This window comes from Tetrahymena thermophila, assembly GCF_000189635.1.
Source record: "Tetrahymena thermophila SB210 genomic scaffold scf_8254431, whole genome shotgun sequence".
NCBI classification, from domain to species: domain Eukaryota; phylum Ciliophora; class Oligohymenophorea; order Hymenostomatida; family Tetrahymenidae; genus Tetrahymena; species Tetrahymena thermophila.
Window position 1 is genome coordinate 970,970 of NW_002476212.1, and position 26,421 is coordinate 997,390.

At 23.1% G+C, this 26,421-nt stretch overlaps 6 protein-coding genes across 6 annotated transcripts; 4 read left to right on the forward strand and 2 right to left on the reverse strand. All coding sequences in view use genetic code 6, as the record gives it.

Moving 5' to 3' along the window:
* Positions 1-20: 20 nt before the first annotated feature.
* TTHERM_00569500 (guanine nucleotide exchange factor) lies at positions 21-8,058 on the reverse strand (the record flags this gene model as incomplete). Its single annotated transcript, XM_001027654.3, has 17 exons — positions 21-695; positions 762-1,029; positions 1,083-1,224; positions 1,288-1,495; positions 1,562-1,648; positions 1,708-2,216; positions 2,274-2,559; positions 2,632-3,232; positions 3,316-3,384; positions 3,443-4,200; positions 4,263-4,572; positions 4,634-4,928; positions 4,998-5,452; positions 5,780-6,725; positions 6,978-7,269; positions 7,667-7,785; positions 7,917-8,058. The coding sequence occupies 17 exons, from the start codon at positions 8,056-8,058 to the stop codon at positions 21-23; spliced, it is 6,162 nt and encodes a 2,053-aa protein (XP_001027654.2).
* A 1,706-nt stretch (positions 8,059-9,764) lies between these two features.
* On the forward strand, positions 9,765-10,241 carry TTHERM_00569490 (EF-hand protein; the record flags this gene model as incomplete). The annotated part of the gene is made up of 1 exon (XM_001027653.1): positions 9,765-10,241. One exon carries the CDS (start codon positions 9,765-9,767, stop codon positions 10,239-10,241), a length of 477 nt encoding a protein of 158 aa, XP_001027653.1.
* A 1,773-nt stretch (positions 10,242-12,014) lies between these two features.
* On the forward strand, positions 12,015-13,293 carry TTHERM_00569480 (hypothetical protein; the record flags this gene model as incomplete). The annotated part of the gene is made up of 3 exons (XM_001027652.2): positions 12,015-12,065; positions 12,114-12,524; positions 12,769-13,293. The coding sequence occupies exons 2-3, from the start codon at positions 12,138-12,140 to the stop codon at positions 13,291-13,293; spliced, it is 912 nt and encodes a 303-aa protein (XP_001027652.1). The 5' UTR covers positions 12,015-12,065; positions 12,114-12,137.
* Positions 13,294-13,595: 302 nt separating this feature from the next.
* On the reverse strand, positions 13,596-14,454 carry TTHERM_00569470 (transmembrane protein, putative; the record flags this gene model as incomplete). The annotated part of the gene is made up of 4 exons (XM_001027651.2): positions 13,596-13,790; positions 13,857-14,000; positions 14,055-14,228; positions 14,281-14,454. 4 exons carry the CDS (start codon positions 14,452-14,454, stop codon positions 13,596-13,598), a joined length of 687 nt encoding a protein of 228 aa, XP_001027651.2.
* A 499-nt stretch (positions 14,455-14,953) lies between these two features.
* TTHERM_00569460 (hypothetical protein) lies at positions 14,954-15,717 on the forward strand (the record flags this gene model as incomplete). Its single annotated transcript, XM_001027650.3, has 5 exons — positions 14,954-14,956; positions 15,024-15,071; positions 15,136-15,348; positions 15,404-15,506; positions 15,584-15,717. 5 exons carry the CDS (start codon positions 14,954-14,956, stop codon positions 15,715-15,717), a joined length of 501 nt encoding a protein of 166 aa, XP_001027650.2.
* A 1,984-nt stretch (positions 15,718-17,701) lies between these two features.
* On the forward strand, positions 17,702-23,551 carry TTHERM_00569440 (ATPase, histidine kinase-, DNA gyrase B; the record flags this gene model as incomplete). Its single annotated transcript, XM_001027648.2, has 3 exons — positions 17,702-19,781; positions 19,878-20,163; positions 20,257-23,551. The coding sequence occupies exons 1-3, from the start codon at positions 17,777-17,779 to the stop codon at positions 23,549-23,551; spliced, it is 5,586 nt and encodes a 1,861-aa protein (XP_001027648.2). The 5' UTR covers positions 17,702-17,776.
* Positions 23,552-26,421: the final 2,870 nt, after the last annotated feature.

Genomic DNA, 26,421 nt, shown 5'->3' on the forward strand with positions numbered 1-26,421 from the left:
AATCTATCAATATAATCTTTTCATTTGCTTTACTAGTTTTGATCTATATTGTTTTCACTGTTGGACTTACTATTATCATTGCTGTTAATATTTATTTAATTATTTTAATTTAAATTTTTATTTCCTGATCCATTTAAATCATCTTCATCATAATCTCCTGCAACTTATTTAATTAAATTTTTTTCAATTTTTAGCTAGTTATCTGAATCGTCTTGATAATGTTACTCACTCCTTATTATATTTACTTTTTATTTGTCATTTTCATTTTATACTTCATCAATTTCAGCATTTATTTCATTTGTTACTTCAGGTATCGAAGAGGAGCTATTTGTTATTTTTACATAGTCTGAATTAATTGATTTCTAATTAGTAATTTATTGGTTATTCAACTGTTTATCATTATCATTCTCCTAATTAGCAATAATTATAGGATTTTAATTTACTGATTTTAGCAAAGCACTTTATTCTAAAACAACCTAAGCTACTGGAGCTTAAGCAGGTAAAGGATTGTCGCAAATAAACTTAAATAGCTTTTTTAATATTTTTCTTATAAAGATATCTAGATCTTCATCTAAATTCTAGCATCTACTACAATTTTTGCAAAGCTAGCAAACCATCTAACTAAAGCTTCTATTTTAGCTATATTAAGTCATATCTATAAGAATACAGTATATTTCTTTTACTCTTTCTTTCATCTGTTGGTTGATAATAAATAATTTTATATACTCATAAATAAATAAGTAAAATATGTTGTAACTTACATGTGACAAATCAATTTTTTCTAAAATAGGAAGAACGGTCTCTGATATCATAGTGCGATGATTGTTAACATCTCTCTCTACTTCGGTGAGTTTTATTTTGTGCACAACAAGATCGATAGTTTCTTCGTTTAAATCTGGAACATCCAATCTTTCATAGCTATCATAATAGCTCCTTTCATCTGTATTTCTTTTTTCTCTTTCACTTTCAATAATCTTAAGTAAATCTTTGTGCTTTTTTAAGAAGAGTGTCATGTATTCCACTAATTTACTATTTGATATGATAAAATATTTTTAGTATTGTAATTTTTTTTATATTCTTACTCTATTAGGTCATTATAATTAAAGCAAGATCCTGACTTCATTTATTTTCTATAATGTGTATATTTGATGTACAAACTCATTGCCTAAGCTTATCTCTCCTATCTTAGTATTCCTGGTAATTGCTTTAACTCAGGATTAAATCCTTTTAATTAATTAATAAACAATTTATTTACTCATTCTTTTTTAAATTAATCAAATATATTACCTGTCTTCCATAAGCAGTATCTCAAAAATATTTGAGAGTTAAATTCAATAGCAAAAAGATAGGATTTGTCTAGGATGTTGCAGAGATTATCAAGTTAATTTGAAGATAGTTTATCTTAAAAGGAATTTATAACATCTTAGATAACCTTAATCAGTAAAAGCTATGCTTTTGATTAAGCGTTTGCATCATCAAAGTTAATTTTTTAATTCTTTATAAAAAATAAATAAATAAATAAAATTAATTTACAACCAAAAAAGAAAATAATTTGTTTTACATAAAAATACATGAGAGATTCTTTCCTCTTTCCTTTGACATCTTAAGCTATCTTTTATCCATTTTCGTCTGAATTAATGCTCAAAAGCTTATTATTTTTAAAGAAAAATAATTAAAATGGTATCTTGTTTGTAAATAATTCAATACCTTTTAAGGAGTAGTTAATCTGATCATTCTTTCAAAAAATCCAATTATCATATCCCAATCTTCTGATTTAAATTTAGGACCTAGTTAAATGATTGTATTTTTGGCAGCTGTTACAGATTACTTTATCAGCTATTCATTTGTATTGTTTATGCAATTTTCATAAGTCTTGATAAACTCAATCACAAGTGATTGCAATTCATCATAATAATCAAAGAGCAAGTTTGTGATATGATGGAATGCCTTATTACAAGATTATTTGAGCCAGTTAAACTTTCTATTATTTTGAGTGTTATTCAATTACTTTTGTGATTTTGTTTGGAAGGTAAATTAAATTTCATCGAATAAGGGTCTCAATACTCCTTAGAATATCATCTTCCAAAATTCTATTGAAAAAGTGTAACCGTATTCTGTAAGGATGTTGAATAATGACTCCATACTTTTTTCTTAAATTTCTGGTCTATGGTCTCCGCATAAGTTTGATAAAACACCAAGTAGAGGAACCCAGTAGCCTAAAAAAAAATTAATTGAAAAAATTAAAAGAATATTTTAAACTATTAATTAATTACTTTCGTTTGATTTTTTATTAGTTTGGTGAGTATTAGAATGCTCACCTGTTTATGAATTAATATTAGGATCGGATGATTAAGATTGAAGGGAAGAAAATGATAATTTTGACTTAGGAACTACATGAGATTTATCAGCTAAGTAGTACAAGCATTTCTAAACTAGCTCAATAGAGGCTAATGCTAAATCCTCTTATCTCTTTTTACTCAACTTATTGAGGCATTGCACCAAATCAACAAAGACATCATGTATCGTGTCCAGATTTTCCTCCATAATTCCTTTTATAATCTAGATAATTTAGATTAATTGCTTTTGTTTTTTTAAATTAGAATTAAAATGAAAACACAAATAAAATAATACGTTATAAGCATTGCGAGAGAGCTCGTCAGATTCTTCTAGCAAAGCAAATCCGAGAATATTAAATATAATTCTCCAGCCAGATTTGATTTTTTTATATATAGTCTTATTTCCAAGAAAATTTTTAAAGCAGTCTAGGATAAAATCTTTAATGAATAAGTTTTAGATTGGGACATTTTAAAAAATAATTTCGAAAGGTTTTAAGAAATCTCTTTAGAATTATTGATTGAATCTCTCTTCCTTAATAAAAAATTTTTATGAGAGCTGTTTCAGACTATCAACTGCTAAAATAGCAATCTAAGGGTTCTAGTGACATCCAGCCTCTGCAAAATGGTCTCTAATAATTGCCCATATTCTATTCCAGACAATAACAACTCTATCCATGTTTAATTCAGCAATTTCTACTATTTTCTACAAAGAAAAAATACGAGGAGTTTAACTTTTACTAGTTAGCTCATCTTTAGAAACTTGACAAAGAGCAGTAATAAAGTCTTAAATACTCTCTCCATCAAGTTGTGTGCTTTTAGCATATATTCTATCTATGTAATCGCTCTCTACATAGCTTTGCTAAAGACTCCACTCTGAATCAGTAAGGACTAAGCTGCTATATAATTTTAGAAAAGAGATTCATAAAAATTATCAAAATATCTAAAAATAAAAAATTATTGTTGAATCAATTTAATTTACCTTGGTCTCCTACCACTACCACTGGGTCTTTTATCTGCTCCGTTTTATATAAGCCTATTTTCATTCAACCTTTTAAAATTAAATAAAAATGATAACATATAAATCAAAGACCAATTTATTTTTTTACTTGCTGATTAAAGTTAAAATCGGCAACCATGATTGATGCAGACTGTTTCCAATTTTTTAAGATAAATGCAATACTTGCTTAATAACTGAGTAATTTTTTTTCTTAAAACTATTTGGGAAGTTTTCGAGGTTTGACTGTTAGCAAAGAGCTTCTACAAATGAGTTTCTTTCTTATTCTAAATTAAAATGGCAGCTCAGCAAAATAGTGCTATTGAAGCCTTCCAATGAAAATCTGACTGTCTTATCATCATCACAGTTTTCTAATGCATGCTTAAAAGCACTTAAAATCTTAGGTCCTATTGTTTCAACTAGAGGGCCTATGTAATACATAGAATTAGCTTTAATAAATTTGCTCGAAAGTTTATTTTTCTCAGAAATCAAATTTTTTCCTTTCTCGATCATTTTTTAAGTCTCTTAAAGGAACAAGTCTTGTTTTTTTCTCATAGTAGTGGAGATAGAATCTTATAAATTCTTTACAGTCTTTGCTTTTTCGTGAAGAGCTAAAGGCTCTTTTTATATACTTCTGTATAGCTCTGTTAAATAGTCAGTTTCGAAATGTTCACCTTCTATATTCTTAGCTATTTTTATAAAATCTTCCAACTTCATCTTATCTTTTACCTAAGGATTGTACATATCTGTCTGAAGCATGATAAGCAAGAAAGAAAGAGTATAAGCACCTCCTGCACTCTAAAAAGTTTAAGGATTATCTCTCTAAAATTTATCACCGAATTTCTGAAGAATTCTATCAACAATTTATGCCTTTTAACAAAAAATGTATTTATTTATTTATATATGTATGAAAATGTGTATTTAAGCCTTACTTCTCCAGGTAAAGTAAAAGTTTCTAAATATTGTCTCATAGCAACATCAATCCTACGATCTTAAAAGTTAATTAGGTCAGTAAACTCACTCAGAACATTTATATTCAACTCATGGTGTCCACCTATGTATTCACCAATTTGATCTTTACTAATTGAAGGGTTTTCGATTAAAAATTTAGCTATTCCTACTGCATCATCTGGCTGAATAATACCTGTTTAAATCAAATGCTTTATACCTAGACTTGGCTTTTTATTAAACTTTTGAATAGCTCTTTGAGTTTCTATTTTAATTATATGTTCTTTTTCGATCCTTTTTTTAAATAAAATAAATGATTTAGATTAGAAAAAATGTTGAAATTTATTTAATTTACTAATTTTAATGGTCATTTAAATCTATTTTTATAATTTCTCTGTTTTCCTCTATTTGCATAATTGTTGTCTCATCTAAATTTTTACCTCCATTAAGCACATCATTTTTACTTTATCCATTAATTTAATTCTAGTTTTAGCTATCTTATTATTAAGTGTAGTTATCAAAATATTCATATATTGATCTCATCATAAGGGCTAATGTTTCGACAGCATACTGTCTAAGTAACAATTCCTAATTTGGCTAAATCATCATTTAAAATTCTGGTCTTGAATACAATCCAGTTGCGATTTTACCTTTTAAATTTAAAGTAAATTAAAACAAAATTATATATAAAAATAGAGTAAGTTTAGTAAATTAATTACTTAAAATAGAGACAATTCTATCAACAAGTTAAACTTAGTTAAACGAACAATCATAGTTGACATAAAAATCTAAAACAACCCTTGTCTTTTAAAAGGCTTTGTTAAGAACCTATAAAGCTAAATGGCGGTGGTTTGAACTAGAGTTAGGGCTTTCAAGTAGCTGTAAGAAAATTTCATTAATGAATATAGATATTTCATTTTTAAATTCTTCCTTATGGTAAATAAGAAGCTACAGGAAAATACCAAATGAAAGAGAAAAGATGCTCTTTTCATTGTTTAAACAACATTTTAATATTCCATCAAATAGCTTTTCCTTAATAACTTTTATTGCTTGCTCTTTTCTAAAAAAAGTTGAATCTCTTAAATCGAAAATTGCATAAATCATTTCCAATGTAATCACTTTAAGTCTTACACTACTTTTAGCATTTTCTAATGAAGATGTAGATATACCTAGCCTATTTATTTAAATTTAAATTAAATCCAATATTTTTTTATATTATTAAATTTATATAGTTTAATTTTTTATTAAAAAATTAGAATCTTTAAAAAAATTTTTTAATTTTAGATTCAAATTTACCTTTATTTGATATAAATTTCACTTAAAATTTAAGAAATTTATTTAGAAATTTATGTTCAATTTAAATATTTATTATTTAAAAAACTTTTAAATAAATTAAATATTTATTTTTATGTGAAAATAAAATTTGGATAAATTTATTATTTTATCTCTAAAGTAAATTAAAAATTTATTAATTGATTCATTTAATTATTGAATAAATTACACTTATTCTGAAGGAGCTATTAAGAGATATGAAAGAGATTGAAGAATTGATAGACAATCTTCAAATGCTATTTTGGAGTTCTTTTAATAATCATAGAATCTTTTATTTACTGCTTCATTCATTTATTAGTAGCTAATTTTGCACTCAATAGAGCATACAGGTACACGAAGATCTTTACAATAATAATTTGCAGTATTTCTACATTTTGAGCACCAACCAAATAATCCAGCAGGTTAATCGTTTTCATTTACTAATTGGTCTGAGTTAATGGGTAGTACTCTATAATATTATGGATCATTAGGATCAAGTTGTGTAGGCACAACTCTTGTTGGAATATTTTATAATTCTACCTATATGTAATTTTACTTCTAATCGCTTGGAATATTTTCATCTTGGTTAATTTTTTCAACTATAGCATCTTTCCTTGCTTCATAAATGCAAACATCGTCTACTATATTGATGAGAGTATCTAGACAAATTGTATCAAAAGTAGGCTAATTTTTATCATTATTCTTTCTAATTCCTTAAAACATAAAGTTTTGATTTTTAGAAAAGCTGTTTACACCATCAAAATATCCACTCATATCTGCATCTTAAGCATCTTCTTATGATTTGAGGATATTGTTAATTGGCGATAACTCTTTTTAATTTAATTGATTCTGCTGCATTAGAGTTGTATCACCTCTAATAGATATTAATTATTTTGTCATATTTGTTTGGTTAGGAGAAGGAGATCTTTCTTTTTAAATAACACTTTAATCCTAAGTTGTTCTCCCTCTTTCTCTTTGCTATTACAATTGCTATGCATTTCCTATAAAAAAACCATTACCAAACAACTATTTTTTGATTTTTTCTCCTTCTATTAAGGAAAGTTTCTAATAATTATAATTTATGATCTGCTAAAGTGCTTATTTAGCAAGTTTCTCTACTTGACTATTTCTAGTTTCTATTTTTAATAAAAATTATTTTATTTTTTATATAATTTGCTTTTTAAGCTATTCAAAAACTATTAATTTTTTTTGAAAAAATTAAAAGGGAAAGAGAAAATTAATTAGAAAAAATTTTAGAAAGAAGTAAATGTTTTGAAAATATTGTCATAATATTTTAGTGACTTAGATAGTAATTAAGTAAGTAAGTAAGAAAGTAAGCAAGCAAGCATATATGCTGAGATTTTTACAAGTAAATAAATAAATATTACGAGAGTAATATATGATGATTGTTTGGATAGCAGCTGATATATGAATTCCATGCATTTCTGTATGAATGTGAGTTGCTAATAGGACAAATATCTTAATAACTAACATTTAATGATTTTCATCCTTTTCATTCGTAAGAGAAACCATCATATCCATTATTGTAGATATTAATTTTCTCGTATTTAGCTAATCTCTGAGAGGGAAAGGGTCATGGAGATCTTTAAACTCCTCTAAATTAACTTCTAAAGTGTAATCTGGACAATTACCGTTCAAGAAATTATAGCTAATTAGTTGCTTTTAATAAAATAATATGTTTTATATTTAATTAAAATATCTGAAATATTATTTTCTGATTTTTCTATTGTTTTATTTAAGTTTTTCAAATCAATTTCGTTTTGCAATAATCATTTATTTATCAACTAATTAAACTTAATAAGTATCAACTTGTTTTTTGCAAAATATTTTCATAAGCTTTATTGAGTTAGTCAGTTAGGTACACACCTTCAAACTATTATTTACATCTACTCAAATTATTACGAATAAGTAGTGTATTTTTTGAAAATGATATGAGCTAACTTAAACTTATTTAGATACTTTTTGGTGATATTTTTTGTTTAAACTCTAAGATTAAACATGGTAAAATAGAAAATATAATTAATGCTGATTAAATAAAATGAGTGTTTTTATCTACTTGAATTGCTTTTAAAGAAACTTCTATCAACTTTGGTTATTTGGTATTGATTGCTAGTTTATAAATGATGAAATATCTGTTTGCATCCAATTTATGAGCAGGGTCTTACATCACATGGTCTTTTATATTACAAAATATCAATTTAATTCAAATAATAAACATTTAAGAGCAAAATTTATGTTTCCTCATTTATAATTTTAAGCATCCACAGTGCTACATTTTTTCAACAAATTGCTCAAAAACTATTTACTTTGCATTTTCTGAACTAGGTCTTTGACTCCAAGATATTTTTTAGGAAGATTCTTTTTGATCTTTTCAAAAGAATTACCCAAAATATCTTGGTATATCTAAATAGGCTATAGATTTTCTTCTGGCTGCTACATTTACTACATGTCTAAAGGATTAATTAGCAAGAACAATCAATCAAGTCTTTCTTAATTTGGTTTTGAATTGAAAATTGGCTGACTATATATAAATCTAAATCTAAAAGGACTAATAAATAATAACTTAATTCTTGATTCAATCAATCAATTCTTTCTCTTTGAAAAAATAGCTAATAGCGTTATATATAATTTTTAATTTTTTATATATCAAAAATAAGAATTCTTTAATTATTTTTTACTCTTTGATTAACAAGCATACAATCAATAAATTATTAATTAATTTATTTATTTATTTGTTAGGTTGATTTCGTAATTCTATTTATCAAACAAACAAAAAAGCAAGCAAGCAAGCAATCAATTAATAAAACAAGCAAACAAAAAAATATTGGAGATTTACTTTTATTTATTTTAAGTAATTTATGATATAAGATAGCGCAAAATAATATTCTGTTTTCATATGATATTAATAAATTAATTATTGCATACTTAGATACAACCTTAATTACTTTCTATTTGTTTTCTTTATCCTGTTTTATATATCCCTAAAAAATCTTCAATCTTTCTGTCAAAATTTTAGTGTCCTTCATTTCAAAGATAAAAATTATAATTACATAATTTGTTTACTAATATCAAGCAAATAATTTTATCTATTCTATACTAATATATGCATTTTATATAATTTTAATATATTTTAATTAGCTGTTAAAAAATAGAAATTCTTTTCACTTTCTTACTCTCAAATATGTAAAATTGTAATTTATTTATCAAATTTAAAATATGAATTATCAGAATAAAAAAGATTATATATTTGCTATTTTTAGATTTTTATTTATTTATTTATTTATGAAATTTAATTAGATCAATATTAAAAAAATTTGTATCTTTATTATTTTTAAAGTTATAATTAATTGTAATAGCAAAATTTATTTTTTATCTATTTCTAATTAACTTTTTTGAAAAATGTTTTTAACAAACTAAAAAATAAATAAATGATTTTGTATGATTTTTAACAAATTCTTTAGTTTAAATATTAATGACTTCTAGAAATATTTTCTAAAATAATTACTAAATATTTAGTCAGATCTTTTACAATATTGCTATTTAGAGTATTAAACTGATAAATAAATAATGTTTGTGTTATTTTTAACAGTTCAATAGCTTAAATAATAATCCCTTCTAAATTTTTAAAAGATAAATAACTAATAAATAGTAAGTTGTTTCATTTATGTAAACAATATTTAAATATGTAAAAACTAATTTTTGTTTCTTTACATTAAAACTTTTAATAATGTTAATTAGCAACATTGCTTTTAATAAAATAATTTATTTTTAATTAGATGTAATAAACAAACAAATTTCTTAATTTTAAAAATAATTTCATAAAGATCCATACAATAATTTTATAATAAAGCTAATATTTTTAAAGGATTTAATTGTTTTAAAAGGTATAAATAATAAAATAACCCTCATTTTTTAAAAATATATTATTTTAAAGAAATATATTATGGTTCAACTAGCTGATATATTTATTTACATTTAAAAAAAGATAATCAAATACGCTAGTTATTTATTTACATCAAATAATATCTAACAAAATCAAATATTATTTATTTATTTATCTATCTATTTATTATTTTAATATTAGAACAACAAATAAAGGATTTAGCATTTAAATTTAAAAATTTACTTATAAAATATAATTAACTACTATTAAAATGGGTGATAATGGTGCTATATCTAGAGAACCAACAAAAGAATAAATTGCAGAATATAAAGAAGCATTTTCTCTTTTTGATAAAGATGGTGATGGTATTATTGATATTAGAGATTTAGGGTTACTTGTGAGATCTCTAAATAAAAACCCAACAGAATAGGATTTAGAAGAAATGGCATCAGAAGTAGACCCTTTAGGAAAAGGAAAAGTAGAATTTCCAGATTTTTTAAGTATGATGGCAAGTAGATAGGATGATTGTGATCCAGAAGAAGAATTATATGAAGCATTTAAAGTATGGGAGAAAGAAAAACCTACTATGTTTGTAAATGTTTTGAAGCATCTTGTAATGAAAGGGAAAGAGCCATTCACTGAAGATGAAGCTGAAGAAATGATAAAAGAACTTGGAGGAGAAAGCTAAACTGAATTTAAAATAGAAGATTTTATAAAATTAGTATTATCAAATATGAATTAAAATTGAATATTATTATAGTCAAAAGCATGTTTATTATCTAAATAATATTGTTTGTTAATGGAGTTCAAAGCAAAATCAAAAAAAAAAATGAGATTAAAAAAATTATGAATATATAAATATTTTTTTATCATTTAAGCAATTAATTAATATGTCCTTTTTAAACCATTTTAAAGCATTTTAAGGTTGCTGTATTTTTTATATAATTTTGTTGGGTGAGTGACTAATAATTAATTTACTTTTAAAATTTCAACTATGAGTTATACTTTTTAAAATCAAACAGAAATATCCAAAATTAAAACATTTTTTCTTGAAACACAATTATTTAATTTTAATTACTAAATTGCTACAAAAAATAATATCATTAAATTTTTAAATTAAAATTTTGTTAAATATATAGTAGAAAAAAAAAGCTTCAATGCATTTAAAAATTTAGAAAATAACCCCAAAACCAAGTTTTTATAAAAAATGTAAAACTTTTGCAAAAAAAATTTTTTAAGATGATCAATTAAAATAGATTACTTTATATATTAATATTTTTTTTATTCTAAATAGAATCTTAAAAACAAAAAATTTTCCAGTTAAATATAGTAGATATTATAAAAAATCAATTTTAATTAATAAATTTGAATCGATTTACACCTCAATAGTGGTATTAAATTTTTAGTAATGATAATTTGAACAAAAAATATTAAATGAATATTTTAACTTCATTATTAAGATATTTGTTTTTTGTTTGCTAATCAATATAAATAGGTGTATTGTATTATCAGCTTTATATTTATATATTAAATTTCTTTATTATAATTATCCTTTTAATAATTTTATTTTAATTAATTAATATTATTTATTTAAAATAGTTTTTTGAAAATATTTAAATTATATTTAATTAGATTAGAATTAATGTAATCTAAAATATTTATTTTGTTATTTTATATTTTTTTACTTACCTTTAACAATGAAAAATAGATAATTTTAATTAAATTTATTAGCAATTAAATTAATTTCTTTAGTTTATTAGTAGATTAAGCTAAAATAATATTATTTTCTTAGAAAAATATTGACTGACAATTAATATATAAAATTTTAATTAAAATTAAATGGGTAATTTAATCAAATTAGGATGTAAATAACAGATACATACATTATGCAAGAAAGCAAGCAACCAATAAAAATATCAAAGTTGATCAAAAATTAAAATTTATTATTTATAAGATATAAAAAATCATGAACATAATTTCAATTTTAAAAATTATTTAAATAAGAAACTGTTGTGTTTTAAAATAGAATAAATAAGTCCTAATTTATTTAAGAACATGAAAAATGCCTTTAAAATTTTCAAACATTATTAAATTCAAAAACAAAATAATTAGGAATATCTAGAAACTAATCTATCTGATTCAAGCATGATTTATTTATTTGTTTTTTTGTCTTCATTAAGATTTCGAAGAATATCTATCTACTGATAAATGCAAATAGATTATTTTTTCTTAAACAAGAAAATTTAATTCATAAATAATGATCCTGAAAGATTATTTATTTCTTTCTTTCTTTATTTGTTTATATGCTAACAATTTCTTTTGAATTTTTATGAAGATTATGTAAACAACTATTATTATAACATTTGCCTTTTCAGACAGCTTTTTTTCTTGTTTTATTTTGAAATAAATAAAAAATTAATATTTATTCAGTTTGTGATGTGTGTGATTATTTGATATTACAAAGATCAATAAATTTCAATGTATTTCTTTTTTACATAAAAATTTTATTAAATATTAAACAAATATTCAAGCAATAAAAATAGCTTTAGTTCTCAAAAGAGCAACAAATAAAGTACATCAAGACAAACATAAATTTAATCCATCTTATAAAATTTATTAGTAAAAAAGTATAAGCCTAATAGAAATGAATAATAGCCATTTTTCCAATGTTGTTGACCCCAGATATTCTAGTTCTAGCAGTTCTCCTCCTTAATAACAATTTACTTAATCAGTGAGCTAATTCATTACAAGATCAAACAACTAATCATAATATGTATAACATCCACCTATTAATTAATCAGAACCTATTCATGGTTAATCGAACTAATAATTCCTTACTTCTATCGTTTATCAATCACCTGCTCAAACTAATACCTATACAACTACATTAAACTATGGTAATGTATCAAATCCTTTACAGAGCCAATATATTTCTGATACTTCAAATATTCAAGATGTTATTGAGTCAGTCAAGAGAAGTGCAGCTCTAAGATAATCTTAGCAACAATAACAATCCCAGATTTAGCAACCTGTAAGCTTAATTTTTTAATTTTGCATTCTACGCTATGATTACATTATAAAATGGTTTTTTAATCATAATTTATTTGATAAGTAGAAAAGCGATTTAATTAATTTTTATTTTCACTGAAAAAAATACATACAACAAAGCAGATATGAAATAATTTATTTATTCATTCATTCATTAAAATTTAGTTTTTCTACTATTAATTTAATATAAATATCATAAAAATAAATCAATAAATTTTATTAAACAGTAAATTGTTGAGCCTTAAAAGTTTGGAAACAGTACTTTAGTAAGTAGCTAATATGTCCCTTATGATAGTAATTTAAATACTTCTTTCAATCCTAATAAGTAATAATAGTCATTACACTAATAGCCTTCATAGTATGTAAATTATCTTTCTCAAAGCTAAAGCGGACTAGTTAATAGCACAAATTTGAGTGTACCATCCTTCAGTGGAGCAGGTGGATTGGGTTACTATCAAACTCCTGATCGCTCTGTTTAAATTAAGTAAGATTCTAACGCACATATCAAGTTCTTAACTCCTAACAAATCACCAAGTGCTTGTAAGATAGTATAGCGCTCACCAACTAAGCAATAATTAGATAGAGAAATTGATATATAAAACTAAATTGCTTAATAAGAGTATCTTGCATGCTAAAACTCAGTTAATAGTTTGAAGAATAATATTGAATTTATTAATGCTACAAATGCTTCACCTGATAAAAGACATACAGCAAAATCTATTGTCACTCAAATGGGTGCTCCTCTCAATTGATATATTTTAATCAAATAAAATTACAGATTTTTGTAATAAAATTTACATATTATTATGCATAAAATAAATTGTCAAAAGTATTCAAGAATTTTTATACAAAATCAAAAAATTATTTATAAAATATTTTCCGTAATTTTTATTAACTCAACTAAAATTTTCATTTTTTTTTATATGTTTAAATAATTTAGTTAAACTATTATCGAAATTTTTTTATTTAGTATATTTTAGCAAAAAATCAAGATTATGTACAGTATATGAATGAAAATAAAAAAATAGATTTTATGATTATATTTTTTTATAATTCAATTAGAATGGCTTCTTCTGTGATGGCTATGATATTTTTTTAAGCTTTTATGGTGTCTATGACTATGACAAGAATTGTGGCTATCCTTTTTATGTTGCTTTTCTTTTTGCTTTTATCTCCTTTTTCTTATAACACATACAGCTATTATAAAGATAGTAATAAATAGGAAAACTCCTATGAGGATCCATGAAAACTTTAAAATATTTATTTATTTATAAATAAATTTATTTTTCAATATAAAATTATAATAAAGTTTTACTAAAGGTAAACCAAGAAATGTTGATGTATTGGAGTTAATAAACTATTATGTAAGCTATTAGACTTAGGTTTAATTTGAATAGTCAACAGGAGTGTCAGAGCTAGTCATTTATTGGTCACACATCTAAAGAATACCGTTGTTTATCTAAATAAATAATTATAATAATATATTATTAAATGCTTGTTTATAAAAAATTACCTATCCACTACTTTTATATCCACTGTTGCATAAACATCTTTAAGTAGTTGTATTGTAAGAGCCGTTTATACAGTTTATTTTGTAACCTGTAACAGGATCTAGACCGCTATAATTGAAGTTACTGGAGTTAGATTGTAAAAAGCGATTACCAGTATAATTATAAAATCTAAAGTGCTTTTTAAAAAATTAAATAAATTAATATTCGCTCTTAAACTTATGAAAATACTTTTTTTTAGCTCTCAAGAAATCTACGAGTTTACATTTAAGGCTTATATATCCCATTATGGATTGTTTCTTCTTAACTAATAGGAAAACTGAAAATTTACTCAAAAAACAATAGCTATTTTATTCCATACCCCTAGCTTAAAAAAACCAGAAGTAAAATCTTTTTGAGAGACATTCAAGATAGTCAGTCAACAATAAATAAATTGATTTAATTTATAAATTTTTTTTAGTGATTTTAGAATTTTTCAAAATAATTATAAAAAATATCTTAAGGTGAGAAATATTTAAATTGCAAATTCTATTTAATTAATTTTGATTAGCTAGCTTTATTGATGCGCTTTCTTAAAAATTTTTAGCTAGAATTAGCAAATAAGATTTTTTAAAAATAAAAAAAGGATTAAATTATTTTAAATATTTAAAATAAATAACATGTTTAATTTGATTTGCATTTTAGAGAAAGAAGCATTTGTTTTGAAACAAAATATTATTTATTATTATTTTATAATATCTAGCTACACTATCAAAAAAGTATATAATAATTTGAAAATTATTCATTTCGATTAATTTAGGCAGAATCAGATAAATAAGATTAACATTAAAAGCTATCAAAACCTAGCTACATTTTAGGAAATAATTGAATATTTATATTATAGCAGAGTAGTTTAAAGACACAAATGGTATAATTATCACTTACTTTTGTTTCTTTTTTGAGTTGGTATTTATGTAAAATATATTTTGCTAAAGGACAACAAAAAAGGTGAAAAGCAATATAAAAAAATGTCAAATAAAGAAGTAAGCTTTTATAAATTTTAGTGGATGAAAATGTAAATAGGGAATTTTTAAATCAATTAATTAGATATTCAGAATACTGGCGTTTGAATTCAGACAATCAGATTCGATAGGCATTAAAATTAGTTTGATTTCAGAAATGGTTAGCAATCTTTTCTATCCAAATGATGTTACCGGAGAAGCAAAAAAAGCATTTAAAGACTTGATAGAAAAAGCATTTAAATCTCATACAGTCAATAATAAGGAAGAAATCACAGAGTAATAATTCTGCTCTGCTATGGTAATTTAAAAACAAAGTATATTTTAAATTTGTATTCTTTACTTCAATTAAAAAGGATTCAATTGAGAAATATATGAATGAAGAAACTAATGATAGATTCTTATAAAAAATATTTAGAAGACACTCAAAACAAGATAAAAATTATCTTAATAAGGAAGGTTATACTTTTTCAACAATTTATCTTTTTTATATACTAGCATAGCAGAAAAAATCATTTGTTTTTATAAATATTTAGAGTTTAGAGTCTTGATGTAGAATTATAAAGACGAAAATATAAATGAAAAAGATATTTAAGAAATTTATGAAAGAATGAGTAATGGTGACAAAAATGGAATTTCTTATGAGAACTTTAAGAAGTTTTCAATATGAATTGTTAAATTCTTATTTATAAAACAGTAATTTTAGTAAATTGTTTAGTAGAAATATGCCAGAAAAATGAATTAAAAAAGATTCAATCTATGACTCTTGCTGCAGTTATATATTTTTATCAATAATCTGCAAATTTATATTAGATTATATAATTCAATATTATAAAAGTTGAAAAAAAAAAACAAAACCATACTTAATAAATAAACAAATATTACTATTGTAAATGCTTTTTTTTTTCATTTCAAAATTTGCTTAAATTAATTAAAAATTGTTTAAATAGAGAAGACCTCTAATTTGTAAGTATTACTTTTTAATATTTGTTTATTTATTTATTAACAAACTAACTTAGTTCTTGATTATTATCAGTTTTATAAATATGTTTTTAAATAAAAATATGGTTCAAAAATATTAAAATATTTGTTTCAAAGAAAATATTTTTTAGTTTTTCAAGTTTTATCATAGACTCAAAAGTTTTTTTATGATATTGGTATGTATGTAATTTAAATAAATATGTAAAGTAATTTGTATAAATAATGACTAGGTAGATTGATAGAATTGGTTTTTACAAATATTAACTTTCTAACAAGTAAGAAATGATATGAAATAAAACCTATTCATTTTAATTTAAAATCATAAATAAATAAATAAAAATTTAACTAGATACTTTGGAATTAAAATAATTTATATTTATTTAACTAAGTTAAAGTTAATTTATTTAAATGCTAAATAATAGTCACTTACTCTTTTGGAGTTTTAAAAAATAAAATTTAGTTTAAAGAGATGAGTTTTGAGGTAACTACTATTAATTTAATTTGTGAATAAAAATAAACTAGAGATAATTAATTAATTAGTAGTTAGTTAGTTAATTGCTTTTTTCTTTTTGTTTGATTGTTTGTTAATAATTAAAAAATTACTGTATAAATGAAGAATGAAAATTAATTACTGAAAGAACTTAGTCAGGAGGACTCTTATATTAATTTTAATGCTAACATAAAAGGAGAAGAAGAATGTAAATAGAATTTAACTCAATAATTAATGAAGATATTACTTTAAGAAAGACTATTAAATTTGATTAGCTCCATGCAAAAGCGATTTTCAATCATAAATTAAAAAAAACTTTAGATTTTTTAACTTTTTTTACTCTTAATAAGTAATCAAGAAAAGAAGAACTAACTAAATTTAGAATAAGAAGGAATAGGTGACGAGCAAAACAAAAATAATTCTAGTTTAGTTAAAAAAATACTTTCTTTAAATGCTTCGAGAAGATTAATAAAAACCTTCATTATGTTCTGAAGCTCTTTCAAAATTAAAGAAAATATTTTCTGTTTGCTTTAAGAACTCTTTAAGTGGCCAAACATCGTCTTCATCTTCTCCTTAAGCATTCTATTATGCCTAAAATGCAAACAAAAACACTTTATTATAAGATAAGCTAAAGTCTTTTAGCTTAAATGAGAATTAAACTTCTAAATCATGGGTGTAGATTGCAAATAAGCAAGCACGAATAAGATCAATCATAATATGCTATGGTTTATTTTTAATATGCTAAATAGCGATTTTTATCTCTTGCTTCTACCTGGATAATCTTTAAAAATAGTCAGATCAAAGTAGCAGCAATATTTATTTGTTATTTACTTTATTTAATGTTTTAATGGTTTTCCTAGTGGTTTTAATTCAGCATTTGCTAAAATATAATGCTGAGGACATAGATAGTGAACCGCCTTTTATTTATAGTAATCCAATAATCACTCAATTATTGTTTTTATTTTTTTTTGTTACTTTAGCAGCGGTTAAAGGATACCTCTACTAAAACCATTAAATTGCTAATTTGGAAGTTTTAGTATGCGTTTTAGTGTATTAAAATTGCTAGGAAGAATCTGAATTCTTTTAAAAATTATTTTAGCTATTAATTTTTATATTCTTAATAATCAAACTAATTATAAATAATCACACTGTTTCAGACTTAATATGTACTATATTTTTGCTTCTATCTTTAATCATTTTATACTAAAAATGTAAATAAAGTCATAGTTTGTGCACCTGTAAAAAGGTAAAAAGCTAAATGGATGAAAATAAAGCTCTGTATCATGAAAACCATCATAAAGGTTAACATGAAATATCAAGCAATTTACTAATTCAATAAATCCTAAAAATTAAAAAGGGCATTTCCTGTACTAAATGTGGAAGACCTTATAAGGTTTTTATTGAGAATATTTCTTAAATTGAATAAGAGATCGTCTATATGCTTGAAGAAAATGATAGCCTCAAATTTATTTTGAACTAATTCCCTCAAGGATTTTGCAAAATAGATAAAAAAAGTAAGAAAGTGAGTATTTGCAATTATCAAATGCTTAATAGGACTAACATTATTGATAAAGAATCTCTTTACAAGATACTGAATGATTTACGGATATAAATAGCAAATATAATTTCCTAAACAGAAACAGCAAACACTAATTAAAACAATCCGTTGCAGCAATCACAGACTAAAATCAATCAAAAAATAAATTCAAGGAACAATAATGAGAAGTTAAATGAATATATATCTTAACACAAAGCATTATCAACTAATACATTTTAGAAAAAAAATAATTTGTTTCCCTTTTTGTAATTTAATTTAAACAATAATTTACTTCAGAACAATTAATTAATCACAAATAATAAATAAAATTAAAGCTAAGCTTCTTAGTTAGAATAATAAATCCATATCACTAATAACTAATATGATGATGACAATGCCTCTGTGAATCAAAATAATATTTAAAATAACATAAATGCCTTTCATTTAACTTAATATTCACAGCTAGAAGATGTAAACACAAAAAGAATTTCTGATGTGAGCAAAAAAAGTGGAAAATATACTTAAGTTAAGTTGTCTGCAAATTAAAGTAATATGTTCCATATCAATAATTAAGGAAATTTAACTCAAAATGCATAAACTTCAAGCAATTAAGAAAATATTGTTAAAATATCAGGATTTTAAGATGACAACAATCTTCATCTGTAACAACAACAACAATAATAATAACAACAATAATCCTTTTAGTAAGACAATTAGTATTAAATCCATTTAATGAAATAAAACTTCATACAAAATAATGATAAGTAATTTCCGAGTAGCGATGTTTGCTCTTTTAATTTCTCTAACTTTGAGGCGTCTCCAATGCAGAATAATAGGTACTCCCATCCACTTGAAAGAGATCTGACTCAAAATATTATTTAGTTATAAAAAATAAATGTAAGACAGAGCGATTTTAACAGTTCATAAAAGACTAAGCAGCTAAATACTAGCTAAAATGATTAAGCAATTATTGAAAGAACTGAAGATGGATTACTTCAAACATCATATCCAATATAAATTATTGGCAAACAAATATCTTAAACAAATAATAGTAACAATCCTAATTTTAATGAGTTTGACAGTAGCAATTTCAATCTTCTAGAATAAAAGGTGACTCTTAATAAAAATCCCACACAAGAAAATTAATACAAAGCACAAATACAAGCGCCAGATTTTACACCGTAGTCAAGCTAACAAACATAATAAATATTCTAGAATAATAAATCCAATAACAGAGAGTTTTTTAATAAAGAGAGCAGTGATTTTAGTAAGCTTGATAGATTTTAAACTAAATACAATAGTATGCAAGTGAATGCTAAACCAAATCAATTTAATTTGAATTAAATTAATGCAAAAAGAATGTCCATAAGGTAGGAAGTAAATAGAAAGCGAGTACTCACTGATAATGTATTGACTCAAATAAGAAGAGATAGTTAATTTATGAATTATTATAGAAATGAAAAGAAAGACATCAACACCACTAATTCCTACAATCTAAATTTCAATCAAAATAATTACAATTCAAATAGCTTGGCAGGTTAACTAAATAATTTAATTGATTAAGATATTCAAAATTTAAATATACTTACTCTGGATGAAGTTATGAATGTTCCTATTCTTCAGTACAATATGTCTTATTCACTCAAATTAAGTGAGTCTTTTGGAGATTTTACATCTGTAAAATTAATTAAACAAAGCGATCAATCCTTTTATTTAATATTTGATGGTAAATATATTTATAATTTTTTTTTATTTATTAAATTTTATTCAGCTTAAAATTATCTACCAATTAATTAATTAATTTTTTTTTTTAAATGCTTAGATTTCGAAGACAAATTAGTTATAGAATAAGAGCTTCTTAAAGAGTTAGAAAGTTTTTAAACTAAGGTCCTCAAATCTATTTCTCACGAATTTGGAACTCCTCTAAACTGCGCTATTAATATGCTAAAAATGTGTTCTCTCAAAGTTGAAAAAGAATTAAATTCTAATTATATACTGCCTGCTCTTTCTTCTATTAGAATACTGAAATTTTCCTGCAGCGATTTCATAGACTATGCCAAAATTTAATTTAACTGCTTTAAGTTGGATATAAGAAAAACTGATTTAAGGTTGAATTTATAATTCAATTTTCATATATATTTCATTAAACATTTTAAATTATACTAAATTAATTGAGTATATTTTTTTTATAATATTTAAAGACATCTACTGAAAAAAGTAGTTGAATACTTCTAGCCTTTGATGGAGTCATAAAAACAGGGAAAAGAAAGAATTTAATTGATATTCTTAGAAGATTCTCAGGTACCAGAGTATATTATGAGTGATCCTTCGAGGATAATGCAAGTTATTTTTAATCTCTTAACTAATGCATTAAAATTCACTTAAAAAGGATTCATTAAGATTAAGGCTACTTGTATAAGTGAAGATGAAATAGAAATTTCTGTTCAAGATTCTGGAATTGGTATTCAAGTTGAATAATAAGATAATTTATTTGAGAGAAAGACAATAAAAAACAAGAAGTAAGAAACAAGTGGTTTAGGTTTAATCATATCAAATGCTTTGGCATAGAGGTTGTCTTATTAAGGCTAAGGATTAAATTTGCAATCAAAGGTAGGTGAAGGAAGCTTGTTTTCGTTCAATATAAATATAAATTGCTAAAGTGAAAAAAATAAAAAATAAGATCTGAACAGAAGATACACTACTTAAAAGAATTAATCTAACAGCGAATAAAACTCTATTTCAGATTTTACTCAGTCAATATTTCCATATTAATTAAATCATGCTTCTAATACGCAAATTCAAAATATCTAGCTGTTTAACTAGCAAAGTCTTATGACTCCTCCTCCTAAGATAATTATAAGCAATTCTAGCAATAAATTGAACAAAAGTTTAGAGATTGTCGATAAAATTGTTGAATTAAATAAAAGCCAAGAGTAGCTAAGCAAAAATTTTTCAATGATTTAAAATAACTAATATGAAATTTAGTAAAGATCTCCAATTAGCTAGAAAATTGATTTCTCATCTTCTGAAATTTCTGATGAAGGGTTAAATATAAATGAGTTTGTAAAAGATCAAAAATAGATAGTCCTTCCTCCCTCATTTAATCTTAGTCCAAATAAGAAAGCCTAATAATAGGAAGACTCAGAGGATGATGGAATTGTATTATTTAAAGATGAAGAAAAAATAAATTAAAATGAAAGCTAAAATAAAAAAAGTTTTGAGGGTTTTAATAATGCAAGCGTAGTTGATGATTTGCTTTAATCAAAACAAAACCCTAAAAATTTCTATTTTAGTGCTAAATTTATTTAAAACATCGACAAAGGCTTAAAATATGATTGTAATCGGAAGATGAGTATTGATTTATGCGATGAAATGAAAAAAATTTATGATAAGTATGATAACTAAGAAGTTCGTGTTACAAGTAAAAAACACTCTTTTGAAAAAAATTTTCATTCACTGCATCATTTGAATTCTTAATATTCGAACATATAATTAGCTTCTAACACATCAATTAACTGTAATAAATAAGGCACAAATACCTTATCAAAGCAAATTATTGAAACTTAAGAACCAAATTCAGATACTCTTGAAATAATACATTATGAGCTGACCTAAAAAGATAAGCAAGGAAGTCCTAAAAATTAAAGTAATTTCAACACATAGACAAATGATGACTAATACCTAACGTAGGATAGTATTATAACTTAGGTAGTAAGTAATTAGCAATCAAAAGATTCTAAAGAAGGAGACAAATTCTCTGAAGGCTAAATGGATTAAATTATTGTCATTAATGATTAAAAAATTTGTGGAGGTATATTGTAGTACAACAAAAAGGTATCGTCTCCAGTTTAAAAAAAGAAATAATTGACATTCAGTGCTAAAAATTAAATAAATAATTATGGAAATCTTTATGATTTAGCTTTGGAAAACAGTAATGCTGGCACCTCAAAAGAGAAAATTTAAAATTTTGAAATAAATAATTAAGGCAACTACAACAAAATTAACAGTTTGAAGTACATCCAGCACAGCTAAAAGTAAATTATCTCTCCAATAAAGATCATTAATTAAAAAATATCTACAAATGACCTCAACAGTATTAAATTAATTAACCAGTATGATGCAAGTTGCTTGTAAAACCATCAAAATAACTACCTAATTTAATAATAGAAACCTATTTTTATTGAAGATTCTAAAAGCAGTGAAGCTTTAATGAATCCTCATTAAAGATTTATTACTGGCTCTGGTGAGGATAATTAAAATAGAAGCCATTAATTGACAAATCAATCCTAATAAATTTAAGAATTAGACGGATCCATTTTTATTGGTGATAGTGATTAAAAGTATATTACTCCCTAGCTCGCTCCAAGCGTATCTCCTAATACACAAGAATACGATTTTTTATAGCTAAATAATTAAGATTTAAACAACAGTTCATTCTTCTTAAGAGAAAAGCTAAAGAATTAAAATATGATTTAAAACTCTGAAATATCTTCTTAAGATCATGAAATTCATAAAAATTAAGAACTCCAAGCATGCTTTGATAACCCTCATTCATTTAGAGCTACCTCAGAATTGTGCATTTAACCCTTTTAAAATAAATTAATATAATAAAACTAGCCTTACTCTCACTCTTACCACAGAGGATCGGAGCTGCTTTCCAGCTAAAAGATTATTCCAACTCACTTTGCTAAGTTCAAAAAGCCAAGCTACATTTAAAAACCAATTAATAATGGCCAGCCTGTAAAAAAACATTATTCTGAAAGACTCATCCCGATTAACGATTTTTAGTATTAGCTATAGAATAAATTTATGAAATCGAAATAAAACATTTTAAGTGTTTAAAGCAATTAAGTGAATTAAGAAAGTTTAGAGCTGAGTACTCCTTTAAGAATGAAGTGTTACACTCTTTAGGAATAATTTTCTAACCCGTATTAGAATTCGTAGTAAGATGAAATTCAAGGCTAAATCCATCAGCAAATTAAGAGAAAAGTAGCAAGAAAAAGAACAAAAAGTGAGTTTGCTGTTTAAAATAATATCTAAGAAATAAAAGTGGCTCTTAAAAATAAGCTTTGCAACTGTCCTGATATACTAATTGTAGATGACACTTAAATGAATAGACATACACTTAGACTAATGATCTAAAGTAAGCTCCCCTTTATTATTGATGAAGCAACAAATGGATAGGAAGCTGTTGATAAAGTAGAATAGTTAATTAATACATAAAATCATTGCCTAACATATAAAATGATATTTATGGATATAGATATGCCAAAAATGAATGGTTATGAAGCAACTTATAAAATAAATGAGCTTTTTAAAAAGAATGACATCTTTTGTCCAATTATAGCCCATACGGCATTTGATAGAAGTGAAGTCTAAGAAGAAATGAACTAGTGTAATATGATCGATTATGCAGGAAAACCAATAAGCACAGCTATTATAGAATAACTCTTTGCAAGATATATTGATGTAGCATCTATAACAGGTGAAAATTGATATCCATGCAAACATAAATTTAAAATTATATAAAATGACTATTAACTAACAAAATAGAAAACAAAATAAATACTAACTACTTCACTACCTTTTTATAAAATCTCTAAATTAAAATGTTTAAAAATAAAAATAATTAACTAAAAATAGAGAAACAAACAGACCTTCTTTCTATTAAAATTTATTTAAAACCTCTAACTAAATTGATACTATTTTTCTTATTAAATTATAAATTAATTTTATAATATTCAATTTTTTATATTTATTCTACGATTTTATTTCTTTTATATTTGAGTTTGTAAAAAATTATTTATTTATTTGTTTATTTGAGTATTTTAGATAATTTATTTCCTAAATGAGACAATTCTTATATTAAATCTTTAAAGTATTTTTACATTAAAGCAAATTTAAATTAAAAATATTTATTTAAATTTCAAATAAAGAAATTATGTGATTAAATTAAATTTTTTCTAAATAAATGATAAAAAATAAATTTTAATTCTAAGTAATTACATTAGTTTAATTTTATTTAATTGTTTTCTATCTTTATAATTAATTTTCATTAAATTTTATATTTTATTATTTATTCATCTTTAATCTTTATTTTGATTAATCTTTATTACTAAAAATTCATTGGTAATTTAATTTTTTTTATTGAAATATATTTACATTTATTAATTAATTTATTTTGTCAAATTAAAAATGTATTTAATCAAGTTTATTGTAAATAAAAAAATAAATATTTTTATAAATATTGTCATTAAATTAAGAGTAAATTAAATCAATAATTTTTAAAGGTAGCTTTACAATTTACTTACAAATTTAAAAGTCAAAATTCCAAAATCTTCATCATAAAATTTATTTATTTAAATAGAATAGAATATTTTAATTTTCAACTTTATAAAAAATAAAGTCAATTAGAACTACTGGATTAAGAGTTTATTATAAAGACATTCGGAACTTCTATTATTTCAAAAATATGTAACGAATAATAGAAAATTCAATAATGTTATGAAAATTATATTTACTTCTCCCAAATTATATTTAATTAAATATAATAATTGTTAATATTTTTGTTATATTTTTATTTAGTGAGAATGTATATCTATCTTTTTAAGCATTAAACACACTATATATTTTATTTAATGTGGTATTATAATTAAATTGAAAATTTTTGGTTAAGTAGTCTAAGGTTTTTTAATGTTGTATTAGAAAATAAATTAATAAAAGTATAAATAATTATTAAACAATATTTGAATATTAAAATTAAAAAACTTTAATTTTAATGTTTTTGAAGATATATTTATTTTATTAAATATTTTATAAATATATAAAATATAATTTTAGCTCATTTAAATTTTAGAATTTTTTTTTGTTTTTCTACAATATCATAAACAAAGCATTTTATTTAATTATTTTTTTAAATTAAAAATTACATTTTATCTTTATTAGCTTTTTTTTTATTAATTATAATGACAAAAACAGATGCAAATTTATGATATCAATTTAATACTTCCACATAGTGAAATTCAGAGGTTAATTGAAATTAAAATTAAAAAATTTACCTTAAATCTAAACAAAAGATAAATAATAATTTTCATTTAAGCAAACAAAGTACTTGATGATAATGAAATCACTGGAATTTAATGGCCACTTTAAAGGGCAGATATCAGCCCAATAGAATTTGTGCTGACTTAAAAGACGAAATGAAAGGTACTGACTATTAATTAAGGATGATTTGCTTATAAAATAAAAGGTATCAATATTTTTTAATCTTAAATAAGATAAAGATTTTTCTGGAGAGATTTTAAGATTTATTAATTTAAAAAATTAATTAAATTATAGAAAAGAAAGAATAATTAATTAATTTTTCATTTTTCATTTATATTTTGATAGTAAAACAAAAATAAATAACTTTTATACAAATTATAATGAGTGATAATATATTATAATCTACGTATCTGAGTTAAAAAACTAATTTTACCCTTTTAATTAAATTTTTTGTGGTAGATAGATAGTTATTTTACAAACTGAAAATAAAATTATCTTATCATTTAATTAATTTTCTTTCATAAGTGTTGAGGAAGCTTTACTTAGTCAACTTTTTTTATAAAATTTAATTTTCTATAATCAGCTATATATGAACTGTAAACACTAATTTTGATGGTTATTTAATCTCTTAAAATTACTCCAAATTAATATGTATATCTGAGTTAAAAAAACTAAATTTGTCCTTTTAATTAAATTATTTCTGGTAGGTAGTTATTTTACAAGCTAGCTGAACATAAAATTATCTTATCATTCGTATCTTTCGATTTATTTATTTATCTTTTCCAAAAAAAATTGTACTTTATTAGGTGCTAAATTTATAAATTTAACATGAATTCAATTTTTTATTAATATTATTCATTTTTTTTAATAATAGAATTTTAAGAGTTTACAAAATTTATCATTTCTCAGAGATTAAAAGGCATGGAAGACTCTTTAAAACAGCTAAGAATAAAAAATATATCAAAATTACTTAAATAAAATATTTTTAAAAAAATATAAAATTGCTGACTCAAGCATACAATTTTTGCTCAACTTTACAAAGTAATAAGTAAAAGTAAATTCTCTCAAAAATAAAAATTTTGCAGAAAAGTTAAATTAATTGAAAAATAATATTTTTCTTGATTTTAACATAGTTTTTGATCATTTTTTAAAATTATAAATAAAAGTAATCTCAAAAAATAGAAGTAGATAATCTGTTTAATTTCAAAGCTTTTGATTTTATAATATAAAACAGTTCAGATTAGTATTTCACATATCTTGTGTCCTATACATCTAAATTTTCTTAAGCTGCCTATTGATATTGTAGAAGTAGGACTAAAAGA